The 23,177-nt window shown below is 45.8% G+C and overlaps 1 protein-coding gene across 1 annotated transcript in view; it reads right to left on the minus strand.

Moving 5' to 3' along the window:
* T265_10930 (hypothetical protein) overlaps positions 1-23,177 on the minus strand; it is a gene marked incomplete at both ends in the record, with an annotated part of 50,738 nt that overhangs the window by 10,169 nt on the left and 17,392 nt on the right. Inside the window, 3 exons of the mRNA XM_009177446.1 lie at positions 74-579; positions 15,932-16,110; positions 21,825-22,016. Coding sequence (XP_009175710.1) covers positions 74-571 — 498 coding nt within the window. The remainder of the gene's footprint in view (positions 1-73; positions 580-15,931; positions 16,111-21,824; positions 22,017-23,177) is intronic.

The raw sequence follows: 23,177 nt of genomic DNA on the forward strand, positions 1-23,177 counted from the left end.
TACAAGGGAGAACTGTTACATGTGGTATATCGTAAAAAAAGTACTTTTGGTAAACGAGAACCCATACGCTCACCTTATAACTGTGGTCTCCAAGAGCTCTGCTGAGATTCAAACCCCCGTTCACCCGACCATCGCGGGTGACTGTGCCACCAGCAGCTGTGATTCTAGATTTTTCGTCTTCATCTTCCGGCTTGTGATCCACTGATAAGTCTATGGCGACAGTACCGCGACAGAGGACAGCACGCGAGTCACCAGCATTAGCAACAAACAGCTTCACTATGCCGTTATACGGGAGTAACAAGGCGACACAGGCAGTTGTTCCGCTATCCACACCAGGTTCGCTGTCATCTTGATCCTTTAACGCACTGGGAACGCCCAAACGAAGACCTCTGATTGCTTCATCCTCGTCTTCATCTTCTTCATCATCATCAGCAGTATCTTCACTGTCTTCAGTGCTACTGGCGTCTTCATCAGCATCCCCAGTCAGCTCCACATCCTCGTCTTCACTGTCATCATCCTCGTCCTCATCTGTGCCACCATTCTTATTGGCTGAAGGAATGAACTCTGTCATTTGGATGGTTTCGATGAACAGAGTACAGTGAGAGAGCAAAACGACGATCTCATTCCACCCACAGATAGTGGTGAAAGAACTGGCACACTTAACCCACCCATTCAATCAACCGCTAAAATGAAAGCTAAAAGAACCCAACTGTAATTACTTAGACATCAAATTAAGCAAGCATCTGTTATCCATGTGTTACCGACTGTATAACTGACGACAAAGCCGTAGCGATTCCGTCCTTTAGATAAATATTCAAAAACCATTAGCATGCTCCCGCAGTTTTGCCTGGGGATGTGTAATCACACACGTAGATAAGAACAAAAGATGACTACTTCGGGTAAAAAATTTCATTTTGGGGGAAATGCTTCCCACGGGCCAGTGTTCGTTGTGTTCTGGGAAATTTCCTGCTAACTGGAGGGGATGTCGTATTACGTTCTTGGTTCGCTATATTATTTATTATATATATGTATATTACTAAAACCCCTTCCGCTATGGATACTGCAGTATGCTCGAACTTTTATACTCAAGTGATCTGTCACCGAGCGTGAAAATCCTACTTATTGATGCTCCGTGCAACTGCTCGTTAGCTGCTGAAATCAGTCTGTAGTCATTGTCATAGTCACTAACTAAATACCTATTATAGACGGTGAGCCGGTGACCACGTTTGTCTAACTGGACAGGTGTTCTTGGGCGGAAACTTGGAAGGGAAGGTTTTTGGAAAACAGACAGTCAGTTAAGATCTATCGATCGTTTCCATGACGGAGCTAGCCAGGATATCCAGACTCAGCTCATGTTGTTGCTCGGAAGATTCATGAATATAGTTTAGATGCTCGGCAAAGCAGATGGATACATTTTCAACTTTACACAGCACGTATTAGGTACCTCATTGAGATAAAACCTAAAATGGAAGAAATGCAGTTTTGGGACCGTAACCTGGGTTGGAACGATCGATCGACGTGTACTGCTAACATGTTCGATGTTCTCCAGTGTCCATAATTAAAGTATAGTTTGTCTGGCCAGTAATGGCCGAGAGGCTTCAACGAAAAGTTCCGATGTAGAAACCGACCAGATAAATGTTCGAATCCATGTAAGAGCATGCAACCCACTTCCGAGTGCATGATAATGGTAGATAGTTTATGCGTATTTCTCGGAAAACAGCGAAGTTGAGAATAAGTGTCGTGTACCTCATTCTTTGGAAACAGCGTGGCCCATCTGATACAAGAACTGCTCAGTAGGTCTAACGCATTCTCATTTGGACTTCAAGCCCTCTTATTGCGCATATTAGCAAGACCCTAAACTACACATCCGAATTCGACAAATGAACTCACTTACACACCAACTCGGCTTTCACGGGAAACTCACTTGAATTCCAGCTAAACCTCTCGTTTATGTTCTTCATCAAATGAATGTGCTACACCAGACCACCTCATTTTTCATTGATATGATTCTCGAGAAATCACGATACATTGTACAAACAAAACACACTACACTCAAGGCTGCTGCAAACTTTTCGATAGTATGCGATCAGCTTCGCCCATGTTGGTGGCTCATCAGGTAGGCACAGTTTCCGAGTTTCCGTCAACCGATGTTCTCCTTAAACCCAAATTCGATAAAGTACACTCATTTGCATACCAATTTAGTTTTCACGGGAGACTCATGTGGATCGCACCGGAGTCGTTCGTTTACGATGTTCCTTGAAGGACTCCCGTGAAGCACATTTAGTTGAAGAATATCGCGAAGGAGAGATTCAGCTAGATTTCGGGTGAGTCGTCCGTGAAAAACTAAGTGACATACAAAAGAGGATTCTGTCGAATCGCGTACAATTGGGGTTCACGCAGAAGATAAGGTTGGTGGAAACTCTAGGAATGTGCCTACCGGATGGGTCCCAACAAAGGCGAAGCCGGTAATTGGGTTGTCAAAGTTTTCATTAACCTTATGGGTACTGTGTCACATCTATACATCCGAATACACATACTACTACTATCGATGCAAGTAGTTGGCAGGGGCATTATAAGAGGACAACACAATCACTAACACCTCGCATCTTGTGAGATATGAGCAGAACTCGAGATCTCCTTCAAAGCGACCATCCTCTCTCGGTAGGAAGTCTGTACAGGGAATACTTCGTAGATATCAAGAGCAATAACTCCACTGCCCTTGTAAGTGAGAGGTACTCCGAGAGGACGGTGTGGTACACGGCTGGATGACATTCAGAACGGACGTGTCGGGCACCACTGGTCGAAACACTGAACGCCTGCACCCTACTGGTACACAAGTAGCCATGAGAAACCGGATGTGATGTCAAGTGTAAGTTACCTGTGATGGCATGGACCTGGCAGAACATCGGTGAACTGGAGCTATGAGTTGAGAGCTACTACCCGGTTCAAGCATGATGATACGAGTACCAGGGATGTTGGCGTAATCGAAGAAGCCCTTCACATGTTGCCGTAATATTGCCCTACTCTCAAATAAGCTCTTTTTATGACAGAAAGTGAGGAGACGGGGGTGATGGACCTCAAATTCGGAAGGCCATTCGTAAAAGAATGCCACCAAATGACTATGTAGCGCTATCGAAACGGGTCTTCGTCTTGACAAATCGTTGTAGTTACTTGTAGGCAGACGACTCCAACCATGGGCTACCAGCGGCAAACGCCGGTGTAAGCTGCCAACCATTGCGCTGAAGGGACTTGGATTATTAGCGACATTAGCTTACGGCATTAGATTCGGACAGGAGTCGATTAGAACATGGAGTAAAGTTAATTGAGCGTGTCCTCTGGTCCTTTGATGGTGGTATAGGGTAGATAAGCTCGTGACCTAAGAACTTGATTTTGATTAGGCATATGCACCCGTCAGAACATTGGGAGATGTGGTGCTTTAAAAATTATCAGCCAATATGGAGTCGTCCAAAAGGCTCTCGGATCAAATATGAGATTTTCCCATCAATTAAGATAAGGGTTATTTTGCCTGTAAATTGTCTCAATAACAAAATTTTGGTCATCGAGTTCGGGTTTCAGCCTTTAGTTAACCGTTATCCCGGGGTTGCAGCTCTCAGCCGCTCGTCACAATTAACTTATCCTTGCGAGTCGGTTGCGCATTGAGGGCAACCCAATCTGATAAAACTTAACGGACCTCGGTTTTAGGAACTTGAAGTTAGGAGAGAGATTGCTTGCCCCCTCATGTGAACATACGCGCCGAGCCCACTGTAAGTTTACTTCGGATTAGTTTACATTGCGTAGCTGCGAACAATTTCGGTCAGTGGCCGATGGCGCACACCAGCTTATGTGATCACCGGATTTTACTCGAGTAAACTATTAAGCGGCTTAGAAATCACTTTTTAATAAAATTGGCCAACGTGGTCTACCTACTCAAACACGTCCCTTAGAAATGTAAGGTACTTAACCATTCAAACCTGCGCAGCACGCCCATCACCTCTCGATGCGAAATATTTTTTCAACAAAATGAGTAATGTGAGATCAGAGGAAAAGAAGTCTTGTAATAGTAAAGTCACCAGACAGAGTTTCGCTAGTCCTAAAAATCAACACCCCCAAATCTCTTACAGGTGTAGAAATCACCGGATCCACCAAGAGAATCCTGGGCAGAATCAGAAATAGGACTTGGCTGAGTCCACGCAGTCAAGCTGCAGGAAAAATTTATCGCGTAAGCTAAGCCAAGAAATCACTTTAGGCATACAACATACTCTGATGAGAGCTTAGCTGCATGGTTGGTGTAAATGAGTTCTAGCACGATGAGAAAATATTTCAGCACTTGTTCAACGCAAAATGAGATAGAGTGAAGGAAATTTTCATCGGCTTACCTTTTGCCTCGCTGTGGAGAAATGAAATACGCGAAAATCAGTTGGAGCGACCAAGTAAGTCAATATGTAACATAAAGAGTTTTGGATTTACTCATCTGATCAGATTTGTGTACGATTAGAAAAATCCGAGTTGTGTCGAATTGCAAGAGCGTCATGGTCATTGTTGAAAGTAGTGCACAAACAGTAAACTGTGCTTGAATGCCACACAGCCAAGAAAGCATTGGTAAAGTGTGAGAAGTAAGGTGAAAGGCGGGGAAAGACAACCAAGAACAGGGTGGAAATTTATTCACATCACCGTCGTTTTGAATGGTTTTGCTCCCGCATCGATAAGAATATTCCAAACGGTCTGCATCAAATTGAACGAGTTTCGTTCTTATGGGGGCGCATCAGCAGTGTGCGTTCGAAGTTGGACACACAAGGCGAGTGTTTTGTATATTCTCCACCAGCGGTAACACGCTCGCCTCGCATATCAGACTCTCATGGTTATATTCCTGACACGGCTAAGGGCACTGCTGATGATTTTTAATGGACATTGGGTTCAGTTATTCCTCAATTTAGTGAGAACTAGCAATAATAATCACACCGAAAAAGGACGGGGATTGTGTAAGGCGAGGCTGGTGCGAACGCATATCATACAAGTTCGGAGGCATATGTCTTCGACCAGCACGCAATCGATGAATCAGATCACCATATCAGTGGCATCCTTTGCAAACCTCACTCAGCACCAGCCCAGCAAGCGACAGAAAAACTTTAGACAGACGGTCTGTTAGGCGGAGCACTGTACCAGAACCACTTTGCCACTCTCGGTTGTGCGCCGTTACGGTCAACAGGCCAGAGGATCGGTCCGCTTGTCGACCCAGCACCAAGGCAAGCTCCGATTGGCCGAAAGCGTGGACACAACAACCCATCATTGGTTCAATGCCGTTGCACAGTCCGTCTACCGTGGCGTAGTTAAGTTGTCAGTTGACCATTGGGTGATGATTGTTAGAAAAAAGGAGCACAATTCGTAGCGAGCAGAAGGCAATAAAAGCGGAGGAAATAGCCCCTTGTGTTGAATTAGTGTTTCGAAAACTAGTTGCCATCAGCGGAAGCTCAAAACCTATGAGTACAACTGGTCACGTTCCTGGAGTCCCAGCAACCAGAAACTCCGAACATAGAACCATCGGCACACATTGAAACAGACGGAGAGTATTGTCATTACGAAGGCAGATAAGGGTAAGGCAGAGTGGAATGACTACCTACGGAAAGCCAAGTAACATTTAACCGACGGACCTGACCGAAAAATTAACAATGGCACTATTAAGTCAATAATGAACAAGAATAAGGTTGAAGTAAACCAGTTAGGCTTCAGCTGTACCCAAAGAATATGACTCAAAATTAACTCCAGAATCCACGCGGTACATGTTCCGATAAGATTTAGAGCAGACGGTAAAGGTTGCACCACATGAGCTACCTAATCAGAAATGAGTACGGGAAAATCGACTACCTGCATCAGGAGTTCGTACAAATTTGCCAAACAAAATCCAGGGTTCCCTTTAGGGACCGATAAATTCTCGTGAGCTTTGAGGGTACTTTGGAGGGAGGACACGATAATTCGGAGCATTGCCCGAAACTGGCGGAAACACCGGATCAACAATGCTGAAGTTCGTCGAATGGTATTCGGGAAAAACAACTCACCCTCGATGGATGAACTGATCACACTGCGTAGGTTGCGCTGGCTTGGCCACGTGCTGCGCATGCCAGTCGACCGACTTCCTCAAAGGGCTCAAACAAGCACAACCGTGTGAAGAGAGCCAGAGGCGGTCAAACAATGTCTTGGTAGCGTCGTATAAAAGCCATTACAAGCAAACTCAGCTGCGCTGCTCACTACCGTCTTCCTGGATGGGGACCCCGAGACGGGCCACATCAATGGTCAGAAACATTGTCAGACATGGCACAGTCACGTTCTCAATGGCGCTCATGCATCCAAGCTATTGCCTTCAGTGCATAGCTCCCTTCCCAATCCCCCCACTTAATAGTGCTGTATTTATGCGCTAATTCCCCAGCTCCCGCCTCCAATATGCAGCTACCTACCCCACCTCTCCGAATCATCGGTGAACGAAACTGTGGCAGCTACAACCACTGTACGACAAGTACGAGGTTATCACAGCTGACACTGATGATGATGACAATTGTCTGAACCTTGGTCAATTTGTTTTTGATCCAGTCTTTCACTCTCAAGAAAAGTGACTAGCAACGGGGTCACCAATATTCCCGACTTCGGTTGTTATTTGTATGAATAATACAAACGAAATTTCGAATATGACTGTTCACCGAGTTTGTTTAGCGTTATTCTGACAACACTTTTGTTGTGATCAAACATGATGGGGTAAACACTTCTACGAGTATCTCAATATTTAGATCTCCGCATCAAGTTTAACATTGCGATAAAGTTCACTTCGGGCACACTACTCTACCAGAAACCAACAGAAGTATAAGCCACCCTAAGCTACTAATCAGCACATCCAAGGTCTGTGTACTCTGCTATTGTCTCATCAATACTTCGTCGAGTCAGTGTGCTGTTCACAGAAGAGATCGACCGAACAGCAGCAGTCGAGGTTACAAACGAGCTTCAAGAATGTGGGTACTCAGTGAATTTGATTAGGCAATAAGAAAAGTTATCAATATCTAACAAGGAATGGACTGGTCCAGCAGTCATTTCACTTAAAACAGGGACATCTCAGGTTATTCGAGGGGTGTTGAACATAACCAGCAAGCGAGTGGCGTTCCAGAAGGAAAGACGTTGCGCTCAGTTTTGGTGCAGTCGAAGGCCTTCTGCTTGAAAGGACCACATGCTGTATAAAATCAGATGCAACGGCTGCACCAAGGTCCGGATAAGACAAAGAACTACATTCCAGAATGGATGAGCAGAAAAGTACAGTAACCAAACCATTCAGAAAGACGAGGACGATTCCGGGTTGCTCAAGCCTAGACAGGAGCAGTCGAGATACCGAGGTTGGATCCGAACCAATTACAATCTGGTCTGTAAGCTGGCGCATTCATCATCATTACATGTAAAAACCGCGTACTTGTCGTACAGCGGTTGTTGTAGCTGCCACAGTTTCGTTTACCGATGGTTTGAGGAGATGGGTTGGGTAGGTGCGCACTGAAGGCGGAAGCTAATATAGTTGACATGTGAACACAGTGTTGTTTGTACTTTTAATTGGACAGATTAGCAGGGGAGCTAGGCATTGAAGGAAATAGCCTGGTTGCATGAGCACCATTGAGGGCGCGACTATGCCATGAATGACAACATCCCTTAGAATTGATGAGTCCAACTACATCATCCTTCCCCAGCAGCACTTTACACTCCGCAGGTGCAATGAACATGCGAAGCCGGGTGACAGAATTATTTAGGTTGAGGAATATTTAACGCAAATACCAACCTGGAAGATCGGTCATAGACGTTTCTTTGCTTTACACTCCTCAAATCTAACAAATGAGATGATTTTCTTCGGCGAACCTGTTCAGAGATAGCCAGCAAGCAGCACAGCAATAACAAAGGTGTTGAGAGAGAGAGAGAGTAGTCTTGTCTTACACCACCAGACGTGGTCAACTGAAGTGAAAGCTTGCTGTCTACTCGTACCCATCCACAAGAGTTCAAATACAGTGCCCACATAAACGATATAAATTCGGAAGAGAAACCCTAGATAATCAGAATCCGACAAAGTTTCTGATTGAGAGGCAAAAGCAACTCTCAGATCGAGAAAAAAACGACCAACGTGGGACGGTCGAAAGAATGGTACAGTTCAAGAACTTGTCTCAGGGTAAGCATATGGCCGATGCATCCCAGGGCAGGGCGAAACCAATGAGGTCAAATTATTTAGATTATTTAGTATTGTTTGCATTACGACGACATGAGATCCAAGAAGAGCTACGTCGTCTGCGCACTCGATGTCTGTGAGTGGACGACCCGGAAGCACTTCGACCTCACACGCATTAGACGCTGACAGTTAGTTTCTATTGGTTGTATCATTGACGAAGTTGAAGATAAAAGACAAGAGAGGACAGCCTTGCTTGGTACTGATTGATGTGATGAACTCAGGCGAGGGTTTCCTGTAGACCTTCACACGTCTGAGGTGGTTGGCACGCAGCGTCTTGAGGAGGGTCAAGAACTTAGGGGAACACCTTTGCTCCACAGAGTAAAAGGCAGACTCTGTCGGACGGAACCCAGCTTGGTTTTTGCGGGTCTGTCTCTATCTGTGTTCAATCAACCTTCAAATGATCATACATTCAAATACATACATAAATAAATAAGTAACTGGACACATAAACACAAAGGCATATATGCATACATACATTCAAAAACAATCTGATTGAAGTTTACACCTTTGGTAACAAGCCGCATGATTTAATATAGTTGGAGGTCCGTCGTTCAGTTCCACCGAGCCCGTTATTTAGAATAGAAGAATGAGTCTTCAAGTTTTCCTCATGTGTAACTTACAAGGACGGACTCGTTTTTCTGTTAGTGTCTCTGATGGGAGGGCCTGGTTTCCTCGGGATTAGGCACAGTAACTGACGGCTTTGAACACTGGTCATGGTAAGATTAATTGGGGATCTTGTGGCACACTTACTGTCTCTGGTGTACTCAGTCTTGTGGGTGGATCTCACTTAGCGTGAGGTGATCAACAGAAGGAACCTCTTCCTTCCCCCCGACTGGTTGTGGTTTGGAATATTTTGGAGCTGAAAACGGTTAGCTCTGTTCCTGTTCCTGCCAGCCCGATTGACCACTTGATGGGAGGGTTGTTCGTAGTGAGGGTTGAGTTATTCTGACCTGGTCGACTTCAAGACTCTTATGCTCAACAGGGCTGAGCTCTTAGATGCAAACCAAGTTGGAGACTTGGTACCCGTTATTGATATGTGATCATTACCATCATTGTAAGCGGCCTACTGATAGTGTTTCCAGTCAGGGATGTACCATGGATTCCCATATACTTATTTGGCATAGTTAGCGGTCTATTTCCATCATGTAAGCGACGGAGGCTCTGTCTGGTTCAATCGAATCGAAACTTGTTTTGCTCTATCCTTAGTTTTTTTCTTGCCTGGTACTTTCATCTCATGTGTGAATTTGATGCCCCTAAAGGTAAACTCGTGAATATTCTATCTCATTCCATCACAGGATGCCCATAACTGTGAACCAGAATTTGATCCATCGCGATTCGCTTCACTGTTTGCTGTATACGACGGCCATGGAGGATCCGAAGTAGCCCGGTATTGTGCTGCCTACTTGCCGGCTTTCCTGAAAAATTTACCTACGTATGCAACAGATGATCCGGCTGAGGTCCTCAAACAACTATTTGTGGATTTTGATGCATCCCTGGTCACTCCCGAGGTTTGTCAACTGCTCCATGTTGTTGCTTTCGATGTTATTTACATCCTGCTCCAATAGCTAGCTCGTTTCTCTATACGCAGTTGCTGACTGATTCACGTATCGGAGATTAACTGCCTTTTTTCCTCCCCATATTGCAATTTCAATCGATTGCCACCCAAAAAACCTTTGCTTTATGCCCATTCACGTCACTCATATCCTGGTGCAATTATTCCGGCCGATCAACACCAAAGAGGAGCAGTGAACTTCGGCTTTGCTCTTCTTAGAGTTCATCGCTCTATCCTTAACCTTGACAGCGTTTGAACCCCAAAAATCCAAAATGCGAAGTGCACCAGCGCATAGCGAGCTTACTGCGTCTGTTTATTAATTTATTTGTTTGAAAACTGGCTGACAACCTCGGCGGTCATCCATGGATTATCGGATTTCAAGAGTGGTAAAAGCAACGTTGTCGATTTGTTGAAATATGTGTAGCTCGGGTGTGTTCACTGTTGGTTCGCCGAGCCTGACAATTGGTTTGCATGCAAACTACCATCTGATCAACCAACAACAAGCAACATTGTTCTTTCCGGATCAATGTTGGTCAAATGATGACCAAAGACGTAGACACTACGCCGTTTGTTGGTACATAGTCATTGCATTCGCGTTGTCCTTGAAAAGATTTTTAGACGGTTACCATTCCATTGACTGCTCCGATACGTGGATAGCTGGAATGTTACTTTTCGGAGACCGAAACTCTGATGACTCAGTGGTGGGAGCGCGAATTAGCTGATCGGAAGGTCCGTAGCTCGAATCCGACGTTTGCCTCTCGACTTCCCCTGTCTAGGCTTGGGCAACCTGTAAAAATCTTGGCTCTCGTGCTTCCTCCTGGTGGCATGGCAGTTAGGCACTGATAGGGTGCTACATATGAACGATTTTTTATTTTTTGATTACCATTTCACCCAATGAGCCTATGGTTTTCTCTCCATCCCATACGGTTCACCTTCACATGTAATAAAAATATGTGGTGAGTCGAAATCTGTCCACCAAGAACGGAATAAAGCAATCGATAAAAGACGTGAGCTAGCAACCTCACAGCCAACACGAATGATCGATATTCACACTGCCATCCAATCGACAGATTTCGTACAAAAACAATTCTGACTCCATCCGTTAACGAAATATTCATCGTTACTATCTCGAAATTCAACATCATCATCGACAACATGACATCAGTGTTCAACACCAATGCTTCGCCGCTGTACAACCGTGATTTATTTGAATGTCTTATCGTGAAGAAAAGAATAAAGGTGGAGAGGAAAGGGACTTAGTGCTGACTTACTAATCATTCCGAGGCGCCTACACCTTCAGACACTCATTCAGGCAATCTGGATGGAAACTGACAACAAGAGCGTAGTTGAAATCGACTAGCAGCCATATCTTGCAGCGTCTCCGACCAGGCGTAGTGAGGATCCCGTGGTTCGCATCCTAGGAGGCGAGTAGCACCGACAGCGTCCAAGCGTTTCGTAATCTCCTTCACACTCCTCTGTCAGGTCAAGGGTTGGTCACCTCTCTGCTTCAGCCACTCTGAGTCGGGCATGCAAAACATCACTCTTCGTCAAAAAATGATTCGCCACACTCAACAAATGTCCCAGCCAATACAGCTTCTGGTGCTGGACACATTCTTCAATGGAATAACCCGTTGCGCAACCGAAAACCGGCTTTCTAAATAACTCGTTACGGATTCATCGACACGGGCTGACCGACCCAAGCTATGGTTCTGAGACAACGATTGTTGAACACCTGAAGACGTCTCAGTTCCATTGCTCGAACAGGTCAAGTATCACAGTCACACAACAAAACAACCCGTACTATAGCCCGATACACACGTCCCATGAGATTCAGGGATATGCCGCGTTGACACCATAGGTGTTTCAAATTAGCAACCGCGACCCAAGCCTTGCCGATTCGTACACTGAGCTGATCTGTCACACTACAATCGGAGCTAATACGACTTCGAAGATACGTAAAACGCTCCACCATTTCGAGTGCCTCTCCCATGCGTGTTCAGTGACTGCATGTCTGGGAGCATGAACTTAAACTTTGTGGGTGCAAAGTGCATACCAAAGGACGGGTTGACTTTGGTCAGTTCGTCCAAAAACACAACAGGGACTTGAAAACGTTTCAGCGTTCGTCTCTTTAGGAGGACCTCACTGAACAATGCAGGTGGGAGGTCATCTGGACCAGGTGCTTGAGAGAACATATGCATTCAGAAACAGGCCGTAAGGGGCTCCTGTTTCATTGTCCAGGCTTCTACGTCAGCTCTTAGTAAAAGTGAAAAAAATCGTTCAGCCATAATACCCTCTTGATGCCTAGCTGCCATGCCACCCGAAGGAAGCACGAGGACTGAGATACTGCCAGGTTGCTCAAGCCTAGGCAGAGGGAGTCGAGGGACAGAACTCGCGTTCGAACCACAGACCTTCCGGTCATTAAATTGGTACTCTAAGCGCTTGAGCTATCTCTTCGCCTTGAGTGGCAGCTGGTGGCTGCGATAGTGATGAAGACGATTCTGGTGAGTCCCTCTAATATTCGCATCTGGTAGTCCCTCAGGTGCCAAGCGATTTGTCCGAGCGTTACGCGGCAATAGAAAACGTAGTCCGGACGAGTGCGTGATCGGGATCCACAAATGTGTCAAACGACCAACAGTCAGTTAGTTACTGGTCCGCGCCGTCGGTAACTGATGGCAATGTGGTCGATTTGAGTTTGTGGTCGGCCTGCCGTTGGAGGACACCATGTGACCAGACGACATCAACTATTTCGGAAGTTAGTACTGCATAAACAGCACACAGCTGAAGCAATCATTCGCCATTGTCCGTACGTGCCGAGTCCAATCCATGTCGACGCTAACCCTGCCCATTTGTGCATTCACATCTCTGGCAACCACCATGATATCTGAGAGCTTTTCGCTCGCCACAACAGAGCATTCAGGGCGCCAGAGAAGTTGCCCTTGATGGTGTCGGAGCTGTAGTCAGTTGGGACATAAGTGGACACGACAAACAGACATCGATCAACTTCCCGCTTGCGAGACTCCTTCACAGACATTGCCAAACGAACCGCACAGATGCGACTATCAGCAGGTATCCAGTCAAGCAAGAATCCTTCCTCCCGGTGTCTTAGGACGATACCAGCCCCTGCACAGCCTGCCACAGAAGCCTCTGGATCACTAGTGGTGCGCAGCCGCAAGTGAGTGCAGACTGATGGGCGGTTAGCCCAACCACTGTGCTGGCATCTTGAATTCTTGTTTCTGAAACACAGCACACATCAACGCCAGGCGAGTGCGGTGTGTGAGCAAGAGCAGCTTGTTGTCCTGCTCGCTTCCGAGCGGATAATAAAGGCAGGCGGTTGGAATGGGCGTTGACGCTTGAAGATCGATTTCGAGATACCTGAAGATATCGGCCCCATGTGACGAGCAGTTGCAAGCAAAACCGATGAAGGACGAACAGAGTTATCAGCTTCAGGTGCTATGGCTACAATGGGAGAGTCATTAATGGTGTGGAGAAAGGCGGGAGAAAAAGCATGTGAAAGAGAATGAAGGGAGGCGTTAGCAGTAGCGTGTTTCCGCCTACCTGCCTTGCTGTATGCAGTGAGTAAGGCTACCCAGCTGATGGTACCATGCGACGGCCGATGTGGCATGTGCTTTTTTCTGTATATGCAGTTCATGGTTGTACGTGGGCTGGGATACTGTCAGGGTACCCGGACCTAGACAGGAGGACAATTAGGGTCCTCAATCATAATAGCCTTCGGCCCAAAAGCCTAACCGCAAGCACAGAACTGTAGGATTCACTTTCCGTTGTTTGTACGGCGAGCATCGACCGTCCAAATATGATACTAAAGGGCTCAGATGACCGACTTAGGTATTCATATCCCCCGCAAGAATCATAATGTCAGTGCTTCTTGCTCGACGAATAAGCCCGGATAGCTCTCGATAGAAAGTATTCCCAGCATCAGAACTACAATCCGTTGGGGCATAAGCCGACACTACAAACAGACACCGGTTTTTACATCGAGAGGTACTGAGCTTGATTGAGCTGGATAACCGGTCGGCGCAAAGACGACTGTTCTTTGGGGTCTAATCCAGCAAGGTGCGTTCAGCCCTGGGGCTGAGTGCATATCCCACGCCATATATTCTACGAGTTATCGCTTCTGGGCCACCGGACACATGGAGGAAGTGAAGGAGAACTGAGTTCGTCTTTGGCGTTCTGAGATGTGTTTCGGAAACAGCATACATCAACTTTAAGGGAGTATAAGGTCTTAGAGGGCATCGCTTGTTTGCCTATTTGACATAGAGTACGGACATTAAAAGGTTCTATGTAGAAAGAATTTCGTGGATTTAGAAGTGTTATTTTGTTCATTGTTAATAGGCAGTGGGGTGCACTAGGCCCATTGGTCAGATAACTGAGTCAAATGATCCAGAAACGTTTGCTTATCTGCTGGGAAACGGTTGGGGAGGGACATCCGTGGACACAGAAGCGTGCGGTTGCGCAGGTTGAGGAAGAGGGTCTTTTTGAGCCTGACTTAAAAGTCTGCTGTGTGAGGCAGAGGGCTGTAGGAATTTTTTGGGGACCCTTCTCGAAACCGATGACTCAATAGTCTGACCTGCTTGGCCGCAGTAGGTTGGCTAACGTAAGAGATTAAGAAACAGGACATAGCTGCCTGGCTGCTGATGCGGCTGCGCACAGCAAGTGCCCTTTAAACAGCGCCAGCAATTACGATCAACCGTTGGGCGATCGGAGTATGCGGTTTTCAGGACACAACTTCTCCAACCTCCTCAGAGAAAGGCAGCATCGCTGCTTCCATAAACATGGACATGCTGGTCACTTGAAAGAGATACCATGCTGACTTTACACTCCTATCGCGAAGGACAGTATGACTTAACTTATAGACCGCTCCGAAATATTGATGTCTCGGAGTACTGGGAGACTCGCTTTTATTTGTAGGTGGTCCAATGAATCGTGTGCAAAACAGGGAACTACGAGATGCACTACGGAGAATCAGCACCACGGTGGTTGCCTCGGGTTTTCTAGCATGTGCTACAAACATTTCAAAGGATTGTGGACGCAACTACTCCGTGAAAGTACAGTAGTGAGGTGGGTCAAGGATAGGGACTGCTGACTAGCTCTAGTAAAAACACTTCCCTATTTGGTTTGTACTAATTAGGATAATTTCATCAGGACAGCAGGACTGCACAAACAAGGGTGGTGTGAACACAAACTCGGCAAATTCCGCAAACACGACCAACAGGTCCTATTTGACCATGCTGGGATTAAACGAATAATTTCATTTTCAAACTGGTTTTCTTGGAGCACAACTCGATTATTCAGATAATTAAGGCGTGGAAAAATACTGACATTTCAGGCTAATGTTATCCAATGCAGAAACCTGGCTATGCATTCCACCGCCATATATGACAACAACGCGTAAGTTGGTCCTCACGTTGTGGGGTTATATTCGGCTACAGACGGCATAGCAAGCGATCAGTGCATCCGATCAATTTATCAGGGAACTTAGTTTCATTACTTTACCCTATATGCTATATCTGCTTTACGACAAATCCGAGCAATCCAATGAAAGGAAAGTGAAACGGCAAATGGCAACTAGGAACAGACTGTGTAAATTAAAGAGATTCCACGAAAAAGTGGATATTTCCGTCCCATTCTCGTCATAGGGCGAGAATTGTGTCTCGGAGAGAACCCAATGGAAAACATGAAATACAAACAAACAACATATTTCCCATGAAATTACATAGTTGACTTAATAGGCATTCGGATACAGATAAAACTAGAGGTTAGTTGACATTCTTCCGGATACAGACCTCCCCACCAAAAGACTACCACTTTGGTCAGGCGCCGCGGTGGTTCCTATCGCGTTATGCAAATAAATGGGGCGTGAGAAGTTTGCAACAGTAAAAAAAAATTAGTCCAGCACATATCTGGTGGAAATGGGGCGTGAGAAGTTTGCGACAGTAAAAAAAATTAGTCCAACACATCATCTGGTGGATTTCGAGACTACAAATGGCCTCAAACTTCGATCTACCAAAATATGAGAAAGTGACAGAACCATTTACATTATTCTCAAAAGCCCTAAAGTCACACCCAATAAAAGATACATGAAGTACCGTGAAACGACCAAGGAAGGAAATAAGGAAGCTCACTTCAGGCCATTTTCCAATGCTTCAGTTGATCCGTGTATCTCATTGTGATTTTTGTCACCTGGAGTGAAAGTACCGCGATCGGGGCTATCAAAACGATCAACCGAATTCACGGCACTTTCCGGAGCCTGAGTGTTGCTGCATTCGCCAGCCTTGACCTTTCTACGACGAACCAGTAAATCCTGTGATGGGGGAGAATGAAGATATGAACGATCGATAGTCACACAAGTGCTGAGTGAATGCCTCACTACCGTAAACAAAATCCTTTAGCAGTAGGGATAAAATGGAAGGAACAGGTCTAATACTATCCTGTCATAAGTATTTGAGATGTCTATATTTCCAGAAGTACAAACAACTTGGATAGAAACTGACAATCATTGGCGTCCGTTCGCAGCCACATCTTACAGCGTCCCCGTCGAGCACATGAAGGGCTAAGAAACTCTCATTCTGGGAGGCAGAGCACATAAAAGGCAAATGTTCTATGAAACCATCACCACCCGTGGGAAGATTACCTTAAAGTGTTATCCATAGTGGATGAATGGTGATCCTAACTAGAGAAATCCCGATTAAGTGGATGACATGCTTTAAAAGTTTATTTTTTCAGCTGCTTGATCGGGTAGCCATTGACCTGTCGGCCGCGCTTGGCAATTAGCTTACAAACGTTTCATCACCAACCAAGGAGACATCATTAGCTCTATTTACGGGAAAATATTCGGAAGCAATCAAATTGTTTAGCGATTGGAGATACTTGCTTGGTTGCGGTCCGAAAGGGAGTTAGAAGCAAATGGTCATAAGAAGACCACAAAACAGGAGTGGTCGGTCCTGGAAAAGCGATCCACAAAGCACTCCGTCCTGACTGGGGGTCATCAAATAGATGTGGCAATATTCGATCACCTGATGTTCCCGATAAGAGTCCACACTATCTACCCGAACACCGCTCTCATCAAGTGGATTTTGCTGTCACCACAAGCACCAGATGTAGTAAAGGTATTTTCCTCAGCTTAGTTCTCGGTCTGAGCCTCCCAAGCTAGCGTTCACGTCAAAACAACCGCCAAAGGTGTACAAGGTCTATTAATGCCCAAAACGAAGTCAAGAACAGTTGTACAACGCTTCGTATATATAGCGTAAGCGGTTATAACTTTCTGGAAGTACTGACGCGTTCTGGATGCGCCATTGGCAACCGGCATTTGGCCAATACTGGGTCATGATTGGCTGTTGGGTCCAGATTGTTGACCAATCAGATCCCGTCTTGATGCCGGACCGGCAAGCGGCCCGAATTCTGGGCCAACCTCGAGCGGGCCAGGCTTATCGGCCGTAGCAGCGCTTAAAGCCGTGCGGTATAGCGGGATTCGTGTGGATTCGAGATGAGAGCCAATCGGCACTGATCAGCTACTGGATTTCGAAAAAGTTTGGTGGCAATCGGTAGATTTATTAGTGGGCAACGTTTAGCTTTTGACACAAAAGCTTTGTCAGGCCAAGTGACTAGGTTCCGAGGTTGGTGGATTGTTTGTCCAGAATAGACCACTTCAGTCTGATATATCGCTTGCAAAACCCCAAGCCCATGGCTTATTTAGAACCATATCACCCTTATTAGTCGTCAGAATTCAGGAATACTTCCGAGCATTCACTGGCAGTTGAATACCTAGCAAATTCTTACGCAGTTGCTAAACAGGCTATGAAGAGCCTATTTTTTGACCAGACGTGAGCCTATCCAGAACAGTCAAGAAAATTAGACGAGCTAATTGTTAGCTCTTCATAAGACTGTATGCATTTGAACGGCTCACTAACAGATTCCCACCAATTTCAGAAAGGGGCATTTCCTTGGGTGAGGTATATTTCTGTGGACATTTCACCTTTTCCTCTGCTATCATTTGGTTGGTGGTTGCTTTAAACGCTGTTATGAACTTAGAAAAACGCCCAGGGAGCACTTCGAAACTTAAATTAACAGGCCTTCTGGTCATTTTATACTGCTGGCTGAAACAAATTGGCTTGTTGAGCTCGACCCTTCACAGCACCGGGAGTTGGAAAAAGGGATCACCGGTTTATCCAACAGAAAGCATCAGGCCAAGAAAACCTGTCACGCGAACTTTTCAAAGGTAGAAACAACGCACTCCTGTAAGAATTACACTACTTGTTGTTGAAGATCTGTCGTGATGAAGAAGTCTCTCCGTCCTGGGATGAATCGATAATCATTCAAAAAACGGAGTCCGTGATGACTGCACAGTCCCACATGGACTACTCCAAAATTCCTGTACAACAACAACATCGGTGTCAGTTTTCTTCGAATTTGTGTCGGCCAAAACCTTCCTCTTTACCAGATTTTAAAGCAACGTCACATTTGCCGGCAGTCGACGGTTATATCATTTCTGGACCTCAAACCCTGTCTAGGCTTCGGTAACCTAGCGGAATGTCAGCCCTCATGCTTCCTTCGAGCTGCATGGCAGCCATAAACCGAAAGGCCGTCACAGTGGAACAGAGGGAGGCAGTGGGAACGTCGACTCAATCTATGGAAATGCCATAGGACCGTTTATAAATGGTTATAAGGTGCCACGCAGCTAGATTTTGTATGATCTCTTACACAAACAGCTATCTGATAAAGCTACGGATAACTATGATGAACTATTACCACCAGTTCGTCACCAAATATGGCAAACTTTGCCAAAGATGACATCCACCACAGACATTGGTTCATGTGAGGCTGATGTTCTTCCGGGGATACGAATCACGGACGTAGGGCTCGCCGTTGTTGAATGTGTGTTGGTGTGTTGTTGGATGGTGCCATTCAACCACTGAAAACTCGCTGAAACTACCGCCACCATGGGATCTACGCGAAGGGGATGGTTTTACTAGACGAATTTCATAATGCGATCAGATGCTATTTCAGTCTTATGATGGGATGGGCTTGGCGCGTTGTTTGTGTGCTCCACCGCTCTGTTTCACAGCCACTCGATTGAATGGGTGGTGTTTGGTATTAAATCATTGAGGCCAATCACAGAAAGATTTTTCAAAACCTGTAAACTAAAGCGAGAAATAGCGGACCAAAGCGCCGTAAGTCTGCATCAGAATATGAAAATAAAGGGTGCGACATCCACGAATAGAAGCCAACGGACAACAAGTTCGAGCACTTTGGGCAAGCAAAACTCGGGATTAAATGAACGATCATTTGACCAGCAATGAAGCATCCTACCACCTACGCCACGAGTGCCCCACGAAATTAGTAGTTAGAGAGGCTGTTAGAAATGCGCGAACCTGTTCAACTTTTGTATTGTTTTTTTTTTGCGCAAATTCGCTCCTTCGATTTAATTCCAGCGCGAAAGACTTTGATGAAGCTACCAGATTCTTCTGGACAGTTAAGCTTGCATTGAACAACAGCGCCTCCAGCTGACTGAATTGAAGGGCTTAGTGAAGCCCATATGGTCAACACAGATACTCCTTTCTTTCACATTTATTTCGTACGTGCCTTACGACAAAGTTCACGATGATCTTAATTCGACCTGATTCTTCCCAACACCTTCAAGCGCTTAATCGGACAATCTGGAAAGAGCATGACGGCACGAACGCCACTGACAACGACGAGCAGCCATTTCTCGCAGCGGTTCCAGAAAAGCATACGGGGGTGGGTCACAGGAGCCCAACCCTGGAAGGAAGACTGCACCAAGAATACCTAAACTGTTGGTGACATCTTTCATGCCCTTCTGCTAAGTCACACGTTGTCCACTTCCCCAAATTATCGGTGAACGAAACTGAGGTAGCTAAAACCACTGTACGACAAGTACGCGGTTATTAGGCCTGGCAACGATGGTTTGCGCCATTCTGAATGAAGCACGGAAGAGTCCTCCCCTCTCGATAGACGATGCTTCGGCATGCGTAGACCATGGTCGAGCCACCGCAGCTGGTGGTGCTGGATGTGTGGAGGAGAACGGACTGCGTTCATACTCCGGAGGAATATCCCGTTGAGCAAGTATGGTTAACAGCACTAGTCGATCGGCGGAATAGAAAGCACCCTTGAAGTCAAGGAAGACCAAATTGTGGGATACCTGTGCATATGGCCCACCGTAAGAAGCACTTAGAGGGTAATAGAAACTGTCTTCGGCAGATTCAGGACTACAGTCCGCTGGGGCGTAAGCGGACACAATAAACAGGGTGCGATGGACCTCACTTTCTCGAGATTCCTTCACACACGTTGCCAACGGAACCGCGCAAGGGCACCTAACAATCAAGCAGAGACACTTCCTCTTGAAGGCCCAACACAACGCCCCTCCCCCCGCGCATATCCAGCTGCAGCGGCCTCCGCACCACCAGAAATGCGCAGTTGGAACCTGGAATAGAGTGAGTGGGCACCCAGTTCAATTACAGTACTTGCGTCCTGCATCCTTGGTTCTGATAGACAGAATACATCGGTGTATAGGGGGTCCGACGTAGGAGCGAGAGCCGCTTGCTTCAGTCTGTGAACGTTAAAGACAGCTAAATAGACCGGCTTTCGGAGTTCGAAAGAAGATTAAGGTGTTTGGGGTTGTTAGTGAAGTTGGTCACACAGAAACTGCAGCTGAAAGTGATACGCGGCGAACAAAACGGTCAGTTCTAGTGCTTGCGGTGTGAGTATTCAGACAGGGATGGGGTAAGGTAGAGAGAATGAATAGAAGTGTAGGAGAGGAGGCGTCAGTGTTAGAATGTTTTTACTTATCCGCCTTGTTCTGTGCAGCAAGATGACGCGGTTGGTGACACAACGTGACAGCCGATGTGGCACCAGAGTATTATTAGCTGCGGGTAGTATGGTGTTGTACGTGGGCTGGGATACTGCAGGGCCATTGAGACAAAAGGACGATTAAAATCCTCGACTAGAGATTTTGGCTCAAAAGCCTTACTGTAAGGCAGCGGTGCTTTTGGCGGCTTGAAAATCCGAACTTTACCTTAGGAACGTTGTCCCCCATGATCACAACGAGTAGTCATGCAACGAGATACAAATAATAGAAACATGTGCAGCTAGTTAATTTTCAGGCATCCGTGGTACTATATGACTGGAGGGTCGTGACGGGCAGAGCAATCGATTAGCACTACTAGAGTGGTTACTTGGTAGTCGTTCGAGGCTCCAGGCAAACCATAACACCGCTGAAGAATGAATGTTTGCCTGTTCAAACACCACGATCCGGATGCGTCATACGTGCGCAGGTAACGTAGTGGTACCGAACCCGCCTCGCACGTCTGAAGTCCGGAGTTCATATTTCGGTGTGGACTAGTGCGTTAAACATGAGTTATAATAAGGGTGGAATTCGAGCTCAGTGATTAGACTCTGGTGTGCATTTGACAGAATAATTGGGACAGGAGGTCTTCGGCCTGAAGTGAGGTTAAAGCTGAGCGATTGTTTATCGTATTGTTTTGCTTCTTCCTCCAGGCTTCCACATCCTTATTGATCAGACTATTAACCTAGCTTCAGTTCAGTTGCACCCGTGAGCGTACATGCATGGCAGGTACTGGTGAACATTTTCACAACACTGGGCAGTTTCATTAAGTGAATCAGCTCTTGAACCCCACTCTGTCCGATAGGAAAGCTTCTTCCCCGCCAACTCCCCATTCTTACTTGACAGACCAGTTGCGTAGACACCTCCTGTTTTCACTTGTGAGTTGGTGAACCTTACCCCTTTTCGAGCACACAATGTGCAGGTGATCATATATGAATCATGTATGAAGGTCACGCAACGATGGTCGAACCGTACCTGATATTCGATACCAGTTTATTCGTCGCAATGTGGTGAAATAAAACGATGGTACAAGGGAAGTTACCAGGACCAGAGTGGGGGAAAAGATGGAAAACCACAGAAGTAAAACAACTGCAAAACCCCTTTCATATAAACCAAATATAAAGGTGGTTTATTTGGGATCAAGGAAAAATCGTTACCTTGATGTTCGTTGGGAGAGCATCCTCACCACCATAACGTTCTAACACAGATTCCAGAGGTTCATTTGCTTCTTCCCGAAGGGCACTAATCTCTGAATCACTTCCGTCTTCGTCCGTGTCGTCTGATGCGTCAATTTCATCCTCAGATTGTTTTTCGTTCTTTTCCGCGAGAGAATGTAGAATAGCTCTAGCCTGAAATATATGGAAAGATGTCAGATTAACGAAGAACTCGACTCCCAAACAAACCTAACAAACAACTAACATAAACAAACAAACTAAACAAACAAACTCTTTGATTCAAAAAAATGCGATTGCAAGTCACGGTTGCTAAAATTTCGTGCACACCCTATAAGATAGTATGTGAACGAAAATTCAAGATAAGGTAAAAAAGTACCGCACCATTTGAAGACGAAATAATTGAATGATTCAGCAGAGATACTGATATCACGGGTAGCTGCACCGTAACCCGTGGGAAGCATCAAGAATACCGGATGGTTGTGACTCAGATCTACAAAAATACAATAAATCGGTACGATAGTTCAGGTAGCTTTTGTTGGAAAATGACCTCTGTAGTATTGTGATGGTTAACATTGCTCACACCTTCACTCTAGCTCCATCAAGCGGATACGAGCGGGCGCTCCAATTGTCTCCTTTGGTTGTGATCTTATTGGTGCATGTCTTGTATCAGTTTTCAGCTGATTGGGAGTTGATCACAAAACCGCGTCCATTTTTTAATGATTTTACTTCGAATAAACATGTACAGAAGTCAATCCAAAGCCAAACGTCTCTCTCCTACATCACTCAAGTTAGGTTCCGAAACTGGAGCCAAGGATCGGGGAACCGCAACTCCTCGGATTAATAAAACGCAAGCGGCGACAGCATCAGCAGGAGGAGCGGGTTGCAGAACGTCAGAGGTGAATAGTCAAACAACGAGAACTTTTCAGAAGTAGAAGGCACGAATGAACATTACTCGAAACAAATTCAAACTCCTGATTTCAGTCACAACCGACGTGAAGGACAAAGCAGCGAGTAAACCAATACACTCGGAGCCGAGGGTGGAAGAACTTCCAACAGCTGTAATGGTCCAAAGCACAACTTCATCGACATGATCATATCAGTATCCAAAACTGATGCTCCAATGCTGTATCATCGTTGTGAGTTGCAAGAACTGCGTACTTATCGTGGAGTGGTTGTAGCTGCCACAGTTTTTTGGGGAGGTGCGGTAGGTAGCTACTCATTGGAGGCGGGAGCTGATAAATCGGTGAGTAAATACAGCATCATCATCATCATCATCATCATCATCATCATCATCATCATCATCATCATCATCATCATCATCATCATCATCATCAT

Source organism: Opisthorchis viverrini (assembly GCF_000715545.1).
Source record: "Opisthorchis viverrini unplaced genomic scaffold opera_v5_429, whole genome shotgun sequence".
Taxonomy (NCBI): domain Eukaryota; kingdom Metazoa; phylum Platyhelminthes; class Trematoda; order Opisthorchiida; family Opisthorchiidae; genus Opisthorchis; species Opisthorchis viverrini.